Source organism: Electrophorus electricus, chromosome 11 (genome assembly GCF_013358815.1).
Source record: "Electrophorus electricus isolate fEleEle1 chromosome 11, fEleEle1.pri, whole genome shotgun sequence".
Classification (NCBI taxonomy): Eukaryota; Metazoa; Chordata; class Actinopteri; order Gymnotiformes; family Gymnotidae; genus Electrophorus; species Electrophorus electricus.
Genome location: NC_049545.1, coordinates 8,092,406 through 8,107,806, shown reverse-complemented (window position 1 = coordinate 8,107,806; position 15,401 = coordinate 8,092,406). Strand labels below are relative to the sequence as shown.

Genomic DNA, 15,401 nt, shown 5'->3' with positions numbered 1-15,401 from the left:
TATTTTCCCACCAATACATACTAGGCAAAAAGCAGCTGGATACAGGTTTCATCAAGACGGCGAGAAGAAAGGGACAAATTTGGTGGTTAGGTGGTTTCTGAATGTGACAGGGACATATCTTTTACCTAGAGGCTACTGGCCAGTATGTGGCAGAGAGTTCCTTCATGCTTTTGAATATGTCAATGGCTACTGTTGTTCACTTTGTTTCATTTATTCACAAGGGAAACAGGAGAAAACCAGCTTGGTATGTATACAGTATATATGGCAATACTTTGCATCAGGAAACTGAACAGAAATCAAAAGTGAATACAGGTACACAAAGTCAGCAGTCTGGTGATTGAATTTACATTGAATTTGGCTTTTCTATAAGTTCCTTATTGACTACTAACTCAATAACCTTTAAAGGTCTTAGTTCATTAACAGTGTAGAATTGTTCCTTGTCTAGACAGGTCTACACTGTTTTCTGGGTCTTTTATGTTATATTGTATAATTTGTAAGATAGTTATGATGTATTAATTTATTGTCATCATAAACTATAATGTTGAATCCATCTAATGTAAGGCTTTACATTAGATGGATTCAACATTATAGTTTATGATGACAATAAATTTATACATCATAACTATCTTACAAATTATACAATATAACATAAAAGACCCAGAAAACAGTGTAGACCTGTCTAGAAACTTTTAGATTTTGGAACCAGATTCCTGGAATGCTCCTTTTTCCTGATAGCAGTTACTAGAAAAAAATAATTAGATTTTTGGACTGCTGTCTGAAAAAATAAGAGCTACATCTTTGCCTACTGGCAATACTCAGTAGTAAACTTTCAACCCCTCCCTGATGAAACATTCATCAGCCTGGGCTTGCTTTCTTTCTCTCTTTTTCTCTCTCTCTCTCTCTCTCTCTCTCTCTCTCACTGTTTATATATATATATATATATATATATATATATATATATATATATATATATATATATATATATATATATATATATATATATATATATATATACATGGTTCTTTGTGGTATTCATGAATTGTTTAATTACCAGGGATTATAAACAGCTGTGGTTCCTTGATAGACAGGTTTATTATCATCCATATTAGGTCATCAGGGCTCCACCATGTAGGAAATATTGATCAAGAGTACTTATTAACAGAAATAAATGCTTGGAATTGTACATAAGTGCTTCTGGTAATACATCAGTATGTTTCACAGCCAGTTCCTATAGCCAATGACTCTTTTCACTGCACCTTATTTGCTATGCTTGTCAGTTCAGTGATATGTTCCCTCTGAATAAGAACAGCTATGCAGATGTGTTTGAGGCTTCAACACACAGTAGATAGCATCACCATCTGTTTGGTCTGTTGGTGGAATGAATGAAGGAATCATCCCAATGTCCAAGTTTCTTGCTACAACAGTGCCTCAGGAAACATAGGTAGCATATGATTCCTGAAAACAAACCTAAGTAAACTAAATATAAGAAGCAATCATAGTATAAAATATGTACACATATTTGCCTTATATGTGATATTGTTTTGTATATTTATAGAATTTAGGATTATTATAATACATTGTGAAACAGCATGGTTTACTGGTCATACACCAAGATTATGAAATTCACCATAGTCTAAAGAATGATAGCTTTCAAATGATACTCTCCCATGCCAATATAATCGTGATGCAATGATTTTGGGAAACTAAAGGGAAGTGAGTGAAAGTGAGTAAAGAATCATTCCAGAGTCAGCAATTCGCATCAAGCACAGTACCCCAAGAAACCAAGGTACCTTAAATATGGATTTATACTGAAACATTTTAAACTATTGCACCTCAATACGTGGGTGAATTATGTACTAATAATGACCTCCCTGATGCAGGGTGTCATCCCTGTTCATGACTCATGCCAAAACCTGTTAGTTTTATTAAACATTTGGTTTAAAAGCCAACAGAGTGTCCTTAATATCACTTAGAAGAAGATAGAAGCAGCTCTCTTGGTAGAAGTTAAGTGTTGTGCAGAATTTTCAACAGAAATAAATGTTGTCAGAAATAACTCTGCAGATGTCTAACTGAAATGAAGCCACTACATGGAGTCATGTGGTTCCTCTGTATGTGACAAAAAGTGTTGCACCTCTCCAGCCCCCCTCTATATCTATCTATCTATCTATCTATCTATCTATCTATCTATCTATCTATCTATCTATCTATCTATCTATCTATCTATCTATCTATCTATCTATCTATCTATCTATCTATCTATCTATCTGTCTATCTGTCTGTCTGTCTGTCTGTCTGTCTGTCTGTCTGTCTGTCTGTCTGTCTGTTTGTCTCTTGCTCTCTTTTTTATCTCATTCTTCTCATCCATCCATTTATTTTTTGGGCCACTGCTGTTCTGTACCACCTGCAAACCCCTTCATTAGCACACATCTGTTTTGCTCCCAGTGCAGGGCTGTGCACGTGGCTTCTCTCTATTCTGCTAAACCATCCAATCCATTTTCCCTCAAATCAAAAGGTCACTAGGACAAAAAAAAAAATCTTCAAATGCTAATACACACTTGAAATTTCAAGAGATTGAAAAGAGGTATTTTAATAGGAATTGATTACCAAGAGAACTGGCTTGATAATGTTTTCATTGATGTTATCAATTGGTATACTGACAATACATTAATTTTTCAAGCGAGTAATTGTTACACGGAATGGAGTACAAGAACAGTCTGCAGCCTAAATATAGATTTTCTCATCATAGATTGAAGCAGTGATATAAACCAATCACAAATGAACAAAAGCACACAAAATGTTGTTGCTATTGATGTAAAAGAATGAAGCAAATATAACTCATATTTTGCTCCCATTACCACAGCATTCATCTTTAACAATGATGGTGACATATTTCTATGGCTATGTGTTGCAGGCTTGCGCAGTAGTTACTCTTGCAGTGTGTGTAAGGTGGTTCTGAACTCCATTGAGCAGTACCATGCACACCTCCAGGGCTCCAAGCACCAAAACAAGTGAGTGAACTTTACTTCACTTATCCCTCCATTTAAACAAAAATCTTTTCTCTCAGAAATTTCAGAGGGTTTTTATTTGTTTGCTTGTTTTAAATATGTGCTTTTAACATTAAATACTGGACAAAAATTGCATCTGGTTGACTTCCACTATACACAGAACTACCTCACAACCCTTACAGGCCACTGTGGCATAAACTGGAGAACTGCCATTGACAAAAAAGTTTTGTCTGAACTACAACCAGTTAAACATGCTATTTTGTTTTCTATACTGTATTATGTGAATGGGACTGTGATGGATAAGGATTGCCACCTGTGAGTATGATTAACGCAGCTGCTTATTTTGCTTTGCCAGAGCCTCAAATGTGACATGCTGCGGTGTTCTGCTGAGCTAGAGTTTGCCTTCAAATTCCCTCTCGCTGCTAAAGTGGAAGGTATCATAGGCACTGTGATTTAGCAATGGGAAGAACAGACGTGTCTAGAAGAATATACTGAAAGACAAAGAAGGAGAGAATAATGACAAAAGTGTGAGAAAAGGAAGAGCAAGTAAGAGAGAGAGAGTGAGAGAAAGAGAGAGAGAGAGAGAGAGAGAGAGAGAGAGAGAGAGAGAGAGAGAGAAACAGAAAGAGAGGAAGAGAGGAACATCCCTGCTGTGCAGATCATGATGGCATGCTCAGCTGACAGAGATAGACTATGCTTCATAATTCAGGCACACAGTGAGCTTTTTTACTCTCCCTTCACAGCAATAGTATTTTTATGGTACACAGCTAGTCTAATTCTACACCCTACGTGAGGAGACTGTAACTACTAAATCAGTAACAGTGGCCCCCTAATTGCTCTTCACAATCAACCAGTTGATTAGCGTGCCAACACAGCCAGAGGTGTGGAGAAGGGAGAGGAGAACACAAGCTGAAAGCCAAATCACCACTGTCTTTTAGTTTGTCCCATCATTCATGGTAATTACAGCTACATCCTCTCTAATAAGAAATCTCTAAAGGCATAGAAGTATATTGGAGAAAGGGTACCGTTAACCACTAGTCCAGTGGGTCCATTGCTGTGCTTTCTGAACCATCTTGTTTACCTCGGGCATTTAGCTGTTTTGCTTTAGCATGTTTGTTGAACGAGGCTTTTTCCTTGAACACCTCCGCAGTAAATCAGAGCACAGCAGGAATGTGTTTCGTAGGAGGAAGAGTCCTCAGATCTTTGCCTAGATACAAGCAGCCATCTGCTACAGACTATATTAACCTGCTCTGATTATAGTTATGATCAACTATTTTTTTTCCTTAACTAGAATAGTTGAAATAGTTTATCATTAATTTTATGAAGCTATGTTGCCCTAAACTGTTACTGTCCAGAAATATGGTAAATATATATAAAATATGTATTACATGTTAATTGAAATATATATAATACAATTTAACCTATAAAATTATATATTTTGAGCTCCTAAGTGCTGTCTATTGGTACTGCAAGCATTTTCTGAAACCCTTTATACTTAATGTAATTTCTTATTTATGTCATTCTTTAGTAGGCCAGGCAAGCCAGTTGTTAATCAGAGATTACTTTCTAAATATGCTATGGTCATTTATGCCTCTGATGACAGACCAAAGCTGTTCAGACATTTGTCATTACTGTGCTCCCTCGAAGTGCTTGAAATTAGTTTCTCATCATTCTCAAATAAATTTGTGTTCTGACATTTTATATATACTATCGGCCTAGTCAGTAGGTAACTTAACATCAAATGAAAGGTTCCAATAATCCATTCTGGCATTCTTAATACAACTGCAAGAGGCCACTGGCTGTATTTCCTTTTATATAAAAAGATGTTGTTTTGGAACCTAGTTTTGGATTTGAAAGCCAATTATGTAACATATTAGAAAGATATGATGTTACTATTTCAATCCTAAATATTTTTTCTATTGAAAGTTTAATTACTTTAAATTAAATTATTCCTCATTACTGTGAAGAAATGTGATGGATTAAAATGTTTCTATAGTTAAGTTACAGTAGAAAGTTATTTTTCCAGCCATGGAACTGGGATGGAGCATTTCAAGTATAATCCTAAAGTCAGCAATTGTTTAGAAAACCTTCACAAAACTAGCAGGTATTTTTGCAGCCTCATCATAAAATAGACTGGCATTCCTCAAGATTCATGACAACAAGGAAACCAAGTGCTGCCTTGCGGGTGGTGGCAAGGAGATTAATTTTCACCAGGACATTTTAACAGACAAGTAACAGCCATATTAACATTTTAATAGACAAATGAAAATGAACAGCCCTTAACAACCATCTCTTCACCCTGCGCGTTTGGACACATATAGGGCCTAGTGCACACACAGACAATGATTACAAAACTAAGAAATTCCGATAAATCACCTTTTCTTGAGAACCTTACTGAGGCCTTATTTTACTGAGGCTTTATTTTCTATAAATGTTATTTCTAGGTTTGTCTTTAAGTTTTAATTGCCTTAAGTTTAAATTGATATACTTTACAAGTACCTTTACTATCAGGATTATAAAATAATAATTAATTTATTCGGTTTTACTCACTAACCATCTGTCCCTCATCTTTCCAAAAATCCTAAATAGATGTAAAGGCAATGGCAAAATAAATCTAATTAATAAATCTAAAATAAATTAAGTATTACATAAATTAATCTAGAAATTAATAAATTATGTACCATGTTTCAAAAATAAGCATTGTGTAGCAAGCACACTACTTGCCAAGAAACATGACTTCCTGTTACAGGTCTCTCTCAGGAAGACAGGTGTCATCACCAGTTGTGACAGTTGTGATCTAGGGCCACTGTGTGATTTAAGGCCTCTGTAGCTTTAAAATGCCCTCTGTAAGATCATGTACAGGTCATTATGGCAGTTACTGATATCATATGAACAATTAGCAATAATTTTTTCAGTGCAAAAATAAAGGTTGTTTCTGATGTTCCAGGACGATATTTCTGATATTGCTATTCTACATCATAAAGCTCAGTATATCAGTGATTAATATACTGTGCATCATAAAAGCTTTGTTTTGTTCCTTCTTCATGGCATTAAATAAAACAAGGGTAATATTCAGCCTAAAGGAACTGGTGCTAATGTGAATGAAATTGATTTTAGCATACACTTTCTGCAATCTAAATCACTCAAGAATATCTCCTTCAATATGAAGCAGCCATTTATGACACAAATTGGCACATATTGTTGATCTCCATTTTTGTCAGTTTAAACATTAAGATAAATACTTTCATAATAAATATGTTGAATTTACAGAGTCACAGACCGATTTTCTATCTTCTTCGTGCTCCATGCTAGTGTTACCTAATTGAAGTGTTCTGTGTTGAGCAACAGTGATGGTCCAATATGCATCAGCCATAATTCTCCAGCTGCAAAATGGGCAGAACATTTAAGAAAGTCTTCTTGTGGGTTAGCAGAAAGAGAGCAATTGCATACAGCTTGACACTCTCTGCTGCAGCTCATGGTCCACATCAGTCCCAAAATTACTACCCATCAGTAATACAGACCCTGGGATGCTTTAGTGCCATGTTAAAATAGAGACATAAAGGTCATGTTTTAAACTTAGAAGTCACTGCTAGTCAGTGTCACTACCACTCCACTCAACTCTGGGAACTGGTTTCTCAAAGTGGACAGCATCCCTTGGTTTCTCTGGTGATGAAGGGCAGGCAACCTGCAGGAACCAGGGTGAGGTTATTTATAACTGCAGGACCTCCCGTCCAGCCAGCCTCTCTGCTAACCATGCTCACTGACCTTTGCCTGGGCTCGTTGGGGCTGGTCTCTCTGTTCAAAGCAGAAGAGCTGGTGCAATGAGGTCAGCCATGACTGGGCTGCCACATCTAGTTATCTGTGCTTGACTGCCTCTGGGCAGCACTGCCCTCCACTGGGGGGCTCATGGGCTAACACCGAAGGAGAGTTACATGGTTCTGCTGTCCAGGCTCCCTCCCAGGGGAATGGCAGGGGGTCCTTCAATAGCTACAAGCCATTAGTACCACCAGGGTACTGGCCATCATTTACTTTAGTGTGATACTGTAGAAAGGTCCTTGATTCTTATTTTGTCACCCTGCTAATGCCCTGGATCTCGTGATACTAAAGCTCAACCAAACACACTCAGCACCCAGCCTCTATCATTACCAAATACACTGACCTCTTTAACCAACAGCCTCAGACATTGTATAAGGACTGAATTGTTTCTGTAAGCAAAGGACTCTTTTTTGTATGCCCTTAGCTTAGTCATTCATTCCTGTCCCAGCTCATTCTCATCCCTAAACACACACTCTGAGTTGGCCTTAAAAAATCCCTCTACCAACATTTATTATCTGAAACTTACCAGCAGCCCTAATCTCCCAAAAATGGCACTGTTTCCTCTTAATTTTGCATTCTTTTATCTGGACGTTTGGTGCTGCCCTAGTAGTACATTTCTTGTACTGTAGATGAAAACAAGCTAGAATTAAAGCTATGCATGTGGGTGCTGAAAGCACTTGCCATTCACTGATACGTCCCTCTGCCCACACTATACATGCACATACACACTCCTCTCTTTTTGCTGAGTATGGTCTCTTATCTCCTTTGCAGCTGAGAAGCACACAGGTCTGCTCTTCTATGATTACACACCTGTTATCTTAAAGGCAGCCCGGCTCGGCATCTGCTACATCACCCTGAGGCCAGGCGACTGCATCTGTCCCCTCTTTTATGGGAATTTTACTGCATGCCCTGAGGCTGTAGACTGGATAAGGCAGTGATTTAGTGTTGGCAGCAGTGCAGCCAAAAGCAGGAATACAGACAACAAAGCATTTTACTGCAAATAGCAGGGGGACAGCAGGGCACCAGGATGGGGATGAGGCAGTATCCATCTTCTGGCATGATGATAGCAACAGGGTGCAGGGATGTTGGGAGGCAGCTACCGTGAGGAGAAGGAATAGAGGCATCCCGATCCTCCTGCACCTCCTAGTTAAAGAGAACATGGACAAAGCAGTGGAAAGAAAACCGCTTAAAAGGAGAAATAAATAATATACACAATAGAGAAATGGGTTCTGTGCTCCTGGAGAGTGCAAGAGAATGTGTGATACAGAGAGTGCAAGGGAGGCTGCTTAAATAGACTTGTTGTTTGATTAGTTGGGAGCATTGTAATCTGAGCTTTCAGGACAAGTGTTTAGCTCTGCAGATTCTTCCATCGATCCCCCAGGCTGCCTGGAACACGCTAGGGGGTTCCAGCTCATTGGTCTCTCCCTACCTCTGTAATCACTCTCCCTGAGCAGCACACTCCCATTACACAGATGAAACCCCTAGAAGTACACCAGAGGAGGCAGCTCACAGAGTGGAACGATGCAGTTCCTGCTGCCGGAGTCCCGATCTGTGTTACCCATGGGTGAAAAAAAAGGCTTGGTGACCCATTTCCTGCTGTGAGAACAATTCTAATTTCCAGATAGAGGATGCATAGGGGTGGTAACACAAGTCAGCTTGTGAGCTTTCCTCCCCCCGCAGAAGTGACAGGTTATAGAGCTTGAAAAGAAATCCACATAAATCATAGCATGTCAGTGCTGTAAATGGATGCATTGGCTTTAAAAGCTAGGTCATTCCTGGACATTCCCATGGGACATTTAAAATGTCCTGACTTGCTTACAGGGATTAATTCTAATAGAAGATAGTTGTTTGAACTCAGGCATAAAGGCATTTTACTTTTGCCTTGTTTTATGTGTCTATGTGCTGTCCCTCATGCAGCCAAGCATAGGCTGGAAGCCTGGCTTTGGAGTTAATACCCTCATGTCCCCAGGGGCCTGTGGGCCATAGGCCTGAGGCTGAGGCTCCACCCTCTGCAGAGCACTGAGCAGACTGGAAGAGCCTCACTTTGTGTAAGGAGCTTTGGCGAGGGGACGTGAGCTCGGCTGCCAGTCGCTGGGGATTAGTTCTTTGCACTGCTGCACAGGCATAAAGAGACTGGCTGTAAAATCCCATTTCTCACCCTGTCCTTCAGAAGTGGCCTGTTAATCTCTCTTGCCCCTCTTTTGCAACATCCAAAAGTGTGGCAAAGAAAAACTTGCAGCCTACAGTGAAGAAGAAGCTACTCTCAGTCACTGCCTGTGAATTGTTTCATTACCGCAGGCCAATGAGCAAGTAAGACAATGATCCTTGAGTTGGTGGTAGCAAAAAACAATTCTATTTAAACTTTGAAGAGTGTGAGACTTCAAAAACCATTGGATTGTTAATTTTTAATTGTACCTGCCAATGTGTTTTAGTAATATATTAATTATTTCTCAATCATAGCTTATAGTGCAGTCAAGGTCACTTTTCTTGGTAAAACAAAACAAAACTATATGCACTGAAAAACAAATAACTTATTAACAAATAAAAACCATAATAAAATAAGCAGATATATTAAAGTAACATTACAATTACACCAAAAGCTTTTTTCTATTGCCAGTGATGACTTCTACATCAGAAACTTAACCTCAAGGATCTATGCCCCAAAGCTTACTTACTGAGATTCCGTTATTACTCAGCTCTGAATGATGTCTCGTTCATACCTCTACAGTACAAACAAAGGAACAATAAATGAAATAACTTTTAGACCTAATGAACAATCCCCTTTTGATGATTACTTACCCAGCAGGATCCTGCAGCAACTATTCCATATCACCAGTTTTCTACTGGAAAGACTTCCAGATAGTTTGCTGGCATATTCCAGAGAAGTGGAATCTTATCCTAGTTTTTGAGTTACCAATAAAAACATTGTTTGTGAATCTCCAACTGAGACCCTTGGAGATTTTTTATTACCTTCCTAAACATCATCCTCACTTCATAAGGGAAACAAATAAATGTACACTCTTCTTGAAACAAGCCTTACATCTTAATTTGTTTTACATTTCTTAATTACTTTGCTAAAAGCAGGCTTTCTGGTATAAGTTTCTAATAGTCAATTGATTAATTATTATGATCAAGTAGTTTTTGGTGCTAGTATGATGCCAATAATTCCAGAGGACATAGTATTCATAATAACTTGTATTAAAAACAGTGAATGTAACAGCACAGACTGCCGCAGGGGCACCCAAGGGCCACAGCTCCCAATGTGTCCATCCCTGGGACAGCGAGCCCCAGGCCACCATGTAAACATTGACACAAGCATACACAAGGCACGGCAAAGCTTGATGCCCACCCAAAACAAGGCAGGCTAGGAGCCGCCAAAAAAGGAGATCTCTCAGCACATGAGTGGGAAAGGCAAAGTCCGTGCCTCTCCCAGGGCACTGTGGGTGCACACAACGACAGGTAGATGCACCTACAGACAATCAAAAAAGGCACACAGAAGCAGCACCTGCTGGCTGCGTGCAGGGCACGCAGAGGGGCACGTTCTCACTGGGTCTTGATGTGCTGCTACGGCCTACGCCCCCACCTATTGCCAGCAGCCCAGGGAGAGCCCATTGTAGAGGTGACACCCTTGAGGCAGTCCTCCTCCTGGGCTTTGGGCAGACCTGTCCAGTGCTCATGGCCTGTACATGGAACACAGGGAACACAGACAATAGCAGCGCTACCCAGGGACCTAGCCGACTCCACTAGACCACCTATGTAATGGTCCAAGTGGAGCCACTGAGCTCCCCATTGTCCTGGCTCGGTAGTACTAGCTCCCCCCCCAAGAAATTCCTGAGGTGGTTCCCCTCCTTGGCTGCAACAGACTCTTGCCTCCTCCTCTGGAGTGGCCACAAGCTCTGGTCGTGGTCCTCTCCCCAACATCCAGGGATCCAGGCAGCAGGTTGGGATGTTGGCAGTAGGAGCCCTTGGGAAATGCCGTGGCTAAGGGAATATCTACGATAATTAGAGCAGCGCACTTCTTCCCTTGGAAGCGCCTGCTCAGAGTTCTCCCTATAGCTCACCCTTGAGCACATCCCTATAAGCAGTCCGTTTAAGGCCACGTTTAAGACCGTTTAAGAGTAGGTGTCCTGTGGCGGTCGATCTTTCTGTAACAGCCTGAGTGCCACAAGACAAGGAGCAGGATGCACAGACTCCCTCGACGTGGACAGACATTAATTGACGTTACACAAGTGGTGAACATAACAGCACTCGCATAGAACATGCAGGGTGAACATGAATAACATCTAACATTGACACAACAACCAGGATCACGACGTGCATGACAAACAGAACCATAACCATAACAAAGACTGACAAAGAGGCACACACCAACAGGGGTTTAAATACATACAAACATAACTATAATCCATGTGCAGGTGTGTGCTAACAGCAAGGGCATGGTTACAAATTATCTCCCACTGCACATGGCGGGCTGTACCACGTGAACAGAGGGAAGGGGAGTGTTCCGTGACAGTGAAATCTTCACATCACAGGAGATGTACATTACAGGAGTTCAATATTAAACTGTAAAGCTTCAATTTCCAGTCAGTTATGCACACTTAAGAACGGAATTATTTCAAATAAAAATGTAACTTCAGAACAGATAACTACATGACTTAATATATATGACAGTGAAACTGCATTGTCATAAAGGGTTATATGATTGGAAACAAAACTAAGGCTAAATGTCTGCTTAAGACTTCAGACAATTCTCTCACTGAGACTCTTTGGCACTTCACAAAGTTACTCTCAATGCTGCACTTCCTTCTGTCTAGACTAGTGGATAAACTAACTCTATGATACTCATTTCCTAAAGCAGGGAGATAATTAAAAACATATAGGCAAATAAACAAAACAGCACCCAGAAGCCCAGGAGAAGAAAGGAAGGTCATGGTGCCTTCTAAAACTAGGTCTATTAAAATTGACATTTCTGTCAGCTTGATGGAAGATGGGGCCTCATTTATTACTCATCAAATCAAAACAGGGCGCATAGGGGACTGTCTGTCCTGACATTACATTCACTCCTCTCTGCTCCATGAAATGAGCCAAGCAAACCTCTACCACCCCACCAGCCATTAAAACACTCTTTTTTAACATCCCTTTTTAAAAATGTGGTTGTCAGCCAGCGGAGCGTGGGCTACTCAGATATGGACATGGTGCTTTGAATGGCACAGGGTGTCATACTGATGCAGGGAAATATTATTGAGGCAAACTAGCAGGAGGCCTGATTTATTGTTTAGCCAGCCTCGGTCTGTTGTTTACATTGGTAAGGTGTGAGCAGCCTCCCTAGAGGCTGAGAACAGCTCTAAGCACTCTACTCTTTTAATGTCGGAGGCCAGGGAGCAGTACGCACTGAAGATGAGTAAGCAGTCCTTCAGGCCCTTCCGCAGCCTGCCTTCATCCACTACCTCACGCTTCAGTTAAAGACACTTTAACAAGTAAAACTATTCAGTGCACAACTGTTTCTTTTTAACATTGAAGTCTAGTCTGATATTTAAAAGTAAAGGTAAAATGATAATGTATAGTGAGTTTGACAACATTAATTCGATTAATTTGAGTAGGTGAACTGCCATTTTACTCTGTTTCATAGCTTGCTACTGGAGATTTATATCATTGTTAAAATAAGTATAATAAGTCCAGCGAGACAGATTTTCATGGTGCATTATATGGATGTTAAACTTCCTCTTCAGCAGAGATGACCTCATATAACCAAGCACCTCCTTCACCCTTACATGAAAGTCAGTACACATTACAGGGGAGTGGTAGCTTAGTGGTTAAGGTAATTGAATAGTAATCAGAAGGGTCCCACCAGAGTCAGATTGCTGCTGTTGGGCCCCTGAGCAAGGCCCTTAATCCTCAAGTTGTGTTCACTCAGAATTGTAAGTTGCTTTGGATAAAAGTGTCAGGTAAATGTAAAAAAAAAATTTGTCACAATGGATTGCATCCAATTGTACAAAAGTAAAATTTAAATCCAATTTGACACTGCCTTTAGTGTATATTTTCAGTATGTTGCCTTAACATTCTTCCAGCAAATTTTAACTTCAAACAGATTTTAATTTTTAATGTAGATTTTTTTCTGATTCTGATTTTTCAGTTTGAAACAACATCAGCAATGAGAATTCTTGTTGGAGGCAATGGTGGCATACCTGCTGGAGCCCTGAAGAAAACAGGAAGATTACAAAGCTGAACAGGCACTGAAAGGGACCAGGGGTGGGAAGATGATTTCTTGTCACTGAGCTTATTATTATCTTGCAGGTTCCCTTTTTTGTGCTATTTCTATTGAAGATCAACATTTAGAACAAGTCATAAGCTTGAAATTCACACTGATCTCCTCTATGGCTAAAGTATGAATTTTAGGTAAATTGATGTCAGTTGGTGTTAAAATTGTTAGAACAATTACAATGACAGTGGCATAGCATACTATAACAACACCAGCCTGAAAAGACAGGGTCATGTTACCTGAGTAATTCTTTACATCTTCAAAGTCTTGTGTGCAGTTATATGTGATATCTCTACACCACTCTGCTCCGAAAGCCCTGATGGATCACTCAGAAATGAAAAGCTGGAAAAGGCACAAAGAAGAGATTTTGAGCCATTTTAGTGATTTTTTTGTCAGGTACATGCCATGTGGACTACATTGATGTGAAACTGATCTTGGCCCCAGTGGCCAAAGCCAGGATTTTCCACTGTTCCCACACTGGCCACAGTACTTTCTCCCTAAACAATACGTCTTCAATCACACCCTAATTCACTATGAAGAAAACTAGAAAGCTTTACTGCTGAAGGGAGTTACTTGGCTAATTGCTGACTGCAGATTACTATGGGACTCAGTACAGATTCATCAGTAGCTCTCTCCCAGTCTTTTCCTTTCCACTGGTGTTGAAAGGGAGCACTGTAACACAAAATGAACAGGTCATTCACATTTACTCAGTTTCTGATTTAATGATGATGGCATTAGACTTTACATGCTTATATCTATGCCGAAAGGACAGTCTGTACAAAAGAAAAAAAACAATTCAATGCCTTCGTTTTATGTTGCATATCAATTATTTTTAATGTGTTTTCAGTAGCTAGCATTTTATTTGAAATAATTCTAAAAATCTGATTTATAATTGGATGACTTAATTCAGTTATGCAATCAAAATTATTATCAATCATGCTGAGTCTGTTTTTAAATGATAAGGGTGAAAAACTGATCATTTAAAATACATTTTTGAATCTCTCAGTGTTATAGGATTACAGTAATCCTTTGCCGTCTAAATTGTGTCGCTATTTAAAACATAACTCTTTTAACCTTTGAACTATTGAGTCTGTTTAAACAGCCATCAAAGCAGAGAGCACACTTTCATGGACATGTTCAAGTCAGAGCCCTGCAGTGTGTCAGAAATAAGCAGCATGTGTAAAACCACATAGCATTCCCTTAGTACTTCTCACTGGGAGACACTAGATTTGATATCTTGCCATACAAACTAAATGTCAAGCCTGGACAATTGCTGGCTAAATCAGGATACAGGATTGTGAGAAATCCCATTTAAGGGGTATGAATTAGCCATGTGACTTTCTCCTGCCCAACAGTACTTTGGAACATTGCCTTGAAACAGAGGGCAAGACACTGACAACATAAGGATGCAAGACAAAACTGCACATTAACCTACTAAACTGGTTTTGACTCAATTTCAGATAATCTCTGTGCTCGGAGCATTTTGCTGTTCTTATTGTTGTAATGCTTATCATGTGAAATGCCTTTTTGAAAGAACACACACCAAACAAAATGTGTAATTGGTAATAGTTACAATGTGGTGTGAGTCAAAAAAAGGGTTTATTTACAGATAACAGAATATATGCTGTATGTATATAAAATGCATATCAAACAGGCACAATATGGTTGCACTGGGGGGCTTCTTAAGTAGAATATATGAAAATCAACGCTGTATCTGTTCTATTTTTTTCTGAAACTGAAAACAGTGACAATGTTAGGATTTGTGCACATTTGTAAATACACTTGATATCTATTTTCTCTTTGAAACAAGAAATGTGTCTCTGGGCTGTTGTTTCTTAATTGGTTCTGTAGTGACAAAGTTTCTCTTTTTTACTCTCTCAATCTGTTTCTTCATCTCTTGCAGTCATCAATATCAGCCATTGGATTCATGCAGAAAATCACCAGCACATCACTTATGCCCTCCTTGAGGGAACTTTGTGTCTGCGTGCTCATGTCCATATTGGTGTTTTTGTGTGTGTGTGTGTGTGTGTGTGTGTGTGTGTGTGTGTGTGTGTTTCAGACATTAAACGTAATGGTGAGCATTAAAGGGGCAGACCCGTGTGCGGAGAAGAGCGAGATTTAATAGGGGCAAATCCAGAATCAGTCGTTATAACAGTCCAGGGTCATTGAGCCAACACAGAGAGCACGGGGATACATGACAAACGAGACAAGGGCTAAGGTACACGAGTAACTAAACACAAACAGCAACGAGAACACACGGAAGCACACAGGATAAGCAGGCCATAACAGACCAGGAAACACAGAGGCTAGGATAACACGAA

General features: G+C 39.6%; 1 protein-coding gene across 4 annotated transcripts in view; it reads left to right on the top strand.

The window, feature by feature from the left end:
* The window catches only part of zgc:171482 (zinc finger protein), a 50,575-nt gene extending 35,682 nt beyond the window's left edge, over positions 1–14,893 (top strand). For 2 of the 4 annotated variants that reach the window (XM_027026072.2, XM_027026257.2), the window contains 2 exons: positions 2,912–3,008; positions 12,955–14,893. In XM_027026072.2, coding sequence (XP_026881873.1) covers positions 2,912–3,008; positions 12,955–12,976 — 119 coding nt within the window. In that variant the 3' untranslated portion in view covers positions 12,977–14,893. Of the gene's footprint in view, positions 1–2,911; positions 3,009–12,954 lie in introns of those variants that run through there. The other 2 variants (XR_003411746.2, XR_003411743.2) reach the window with 2 other exon arrangements.
* Positions 14,894–15,401: the final 508 nt, after the last annotated feature.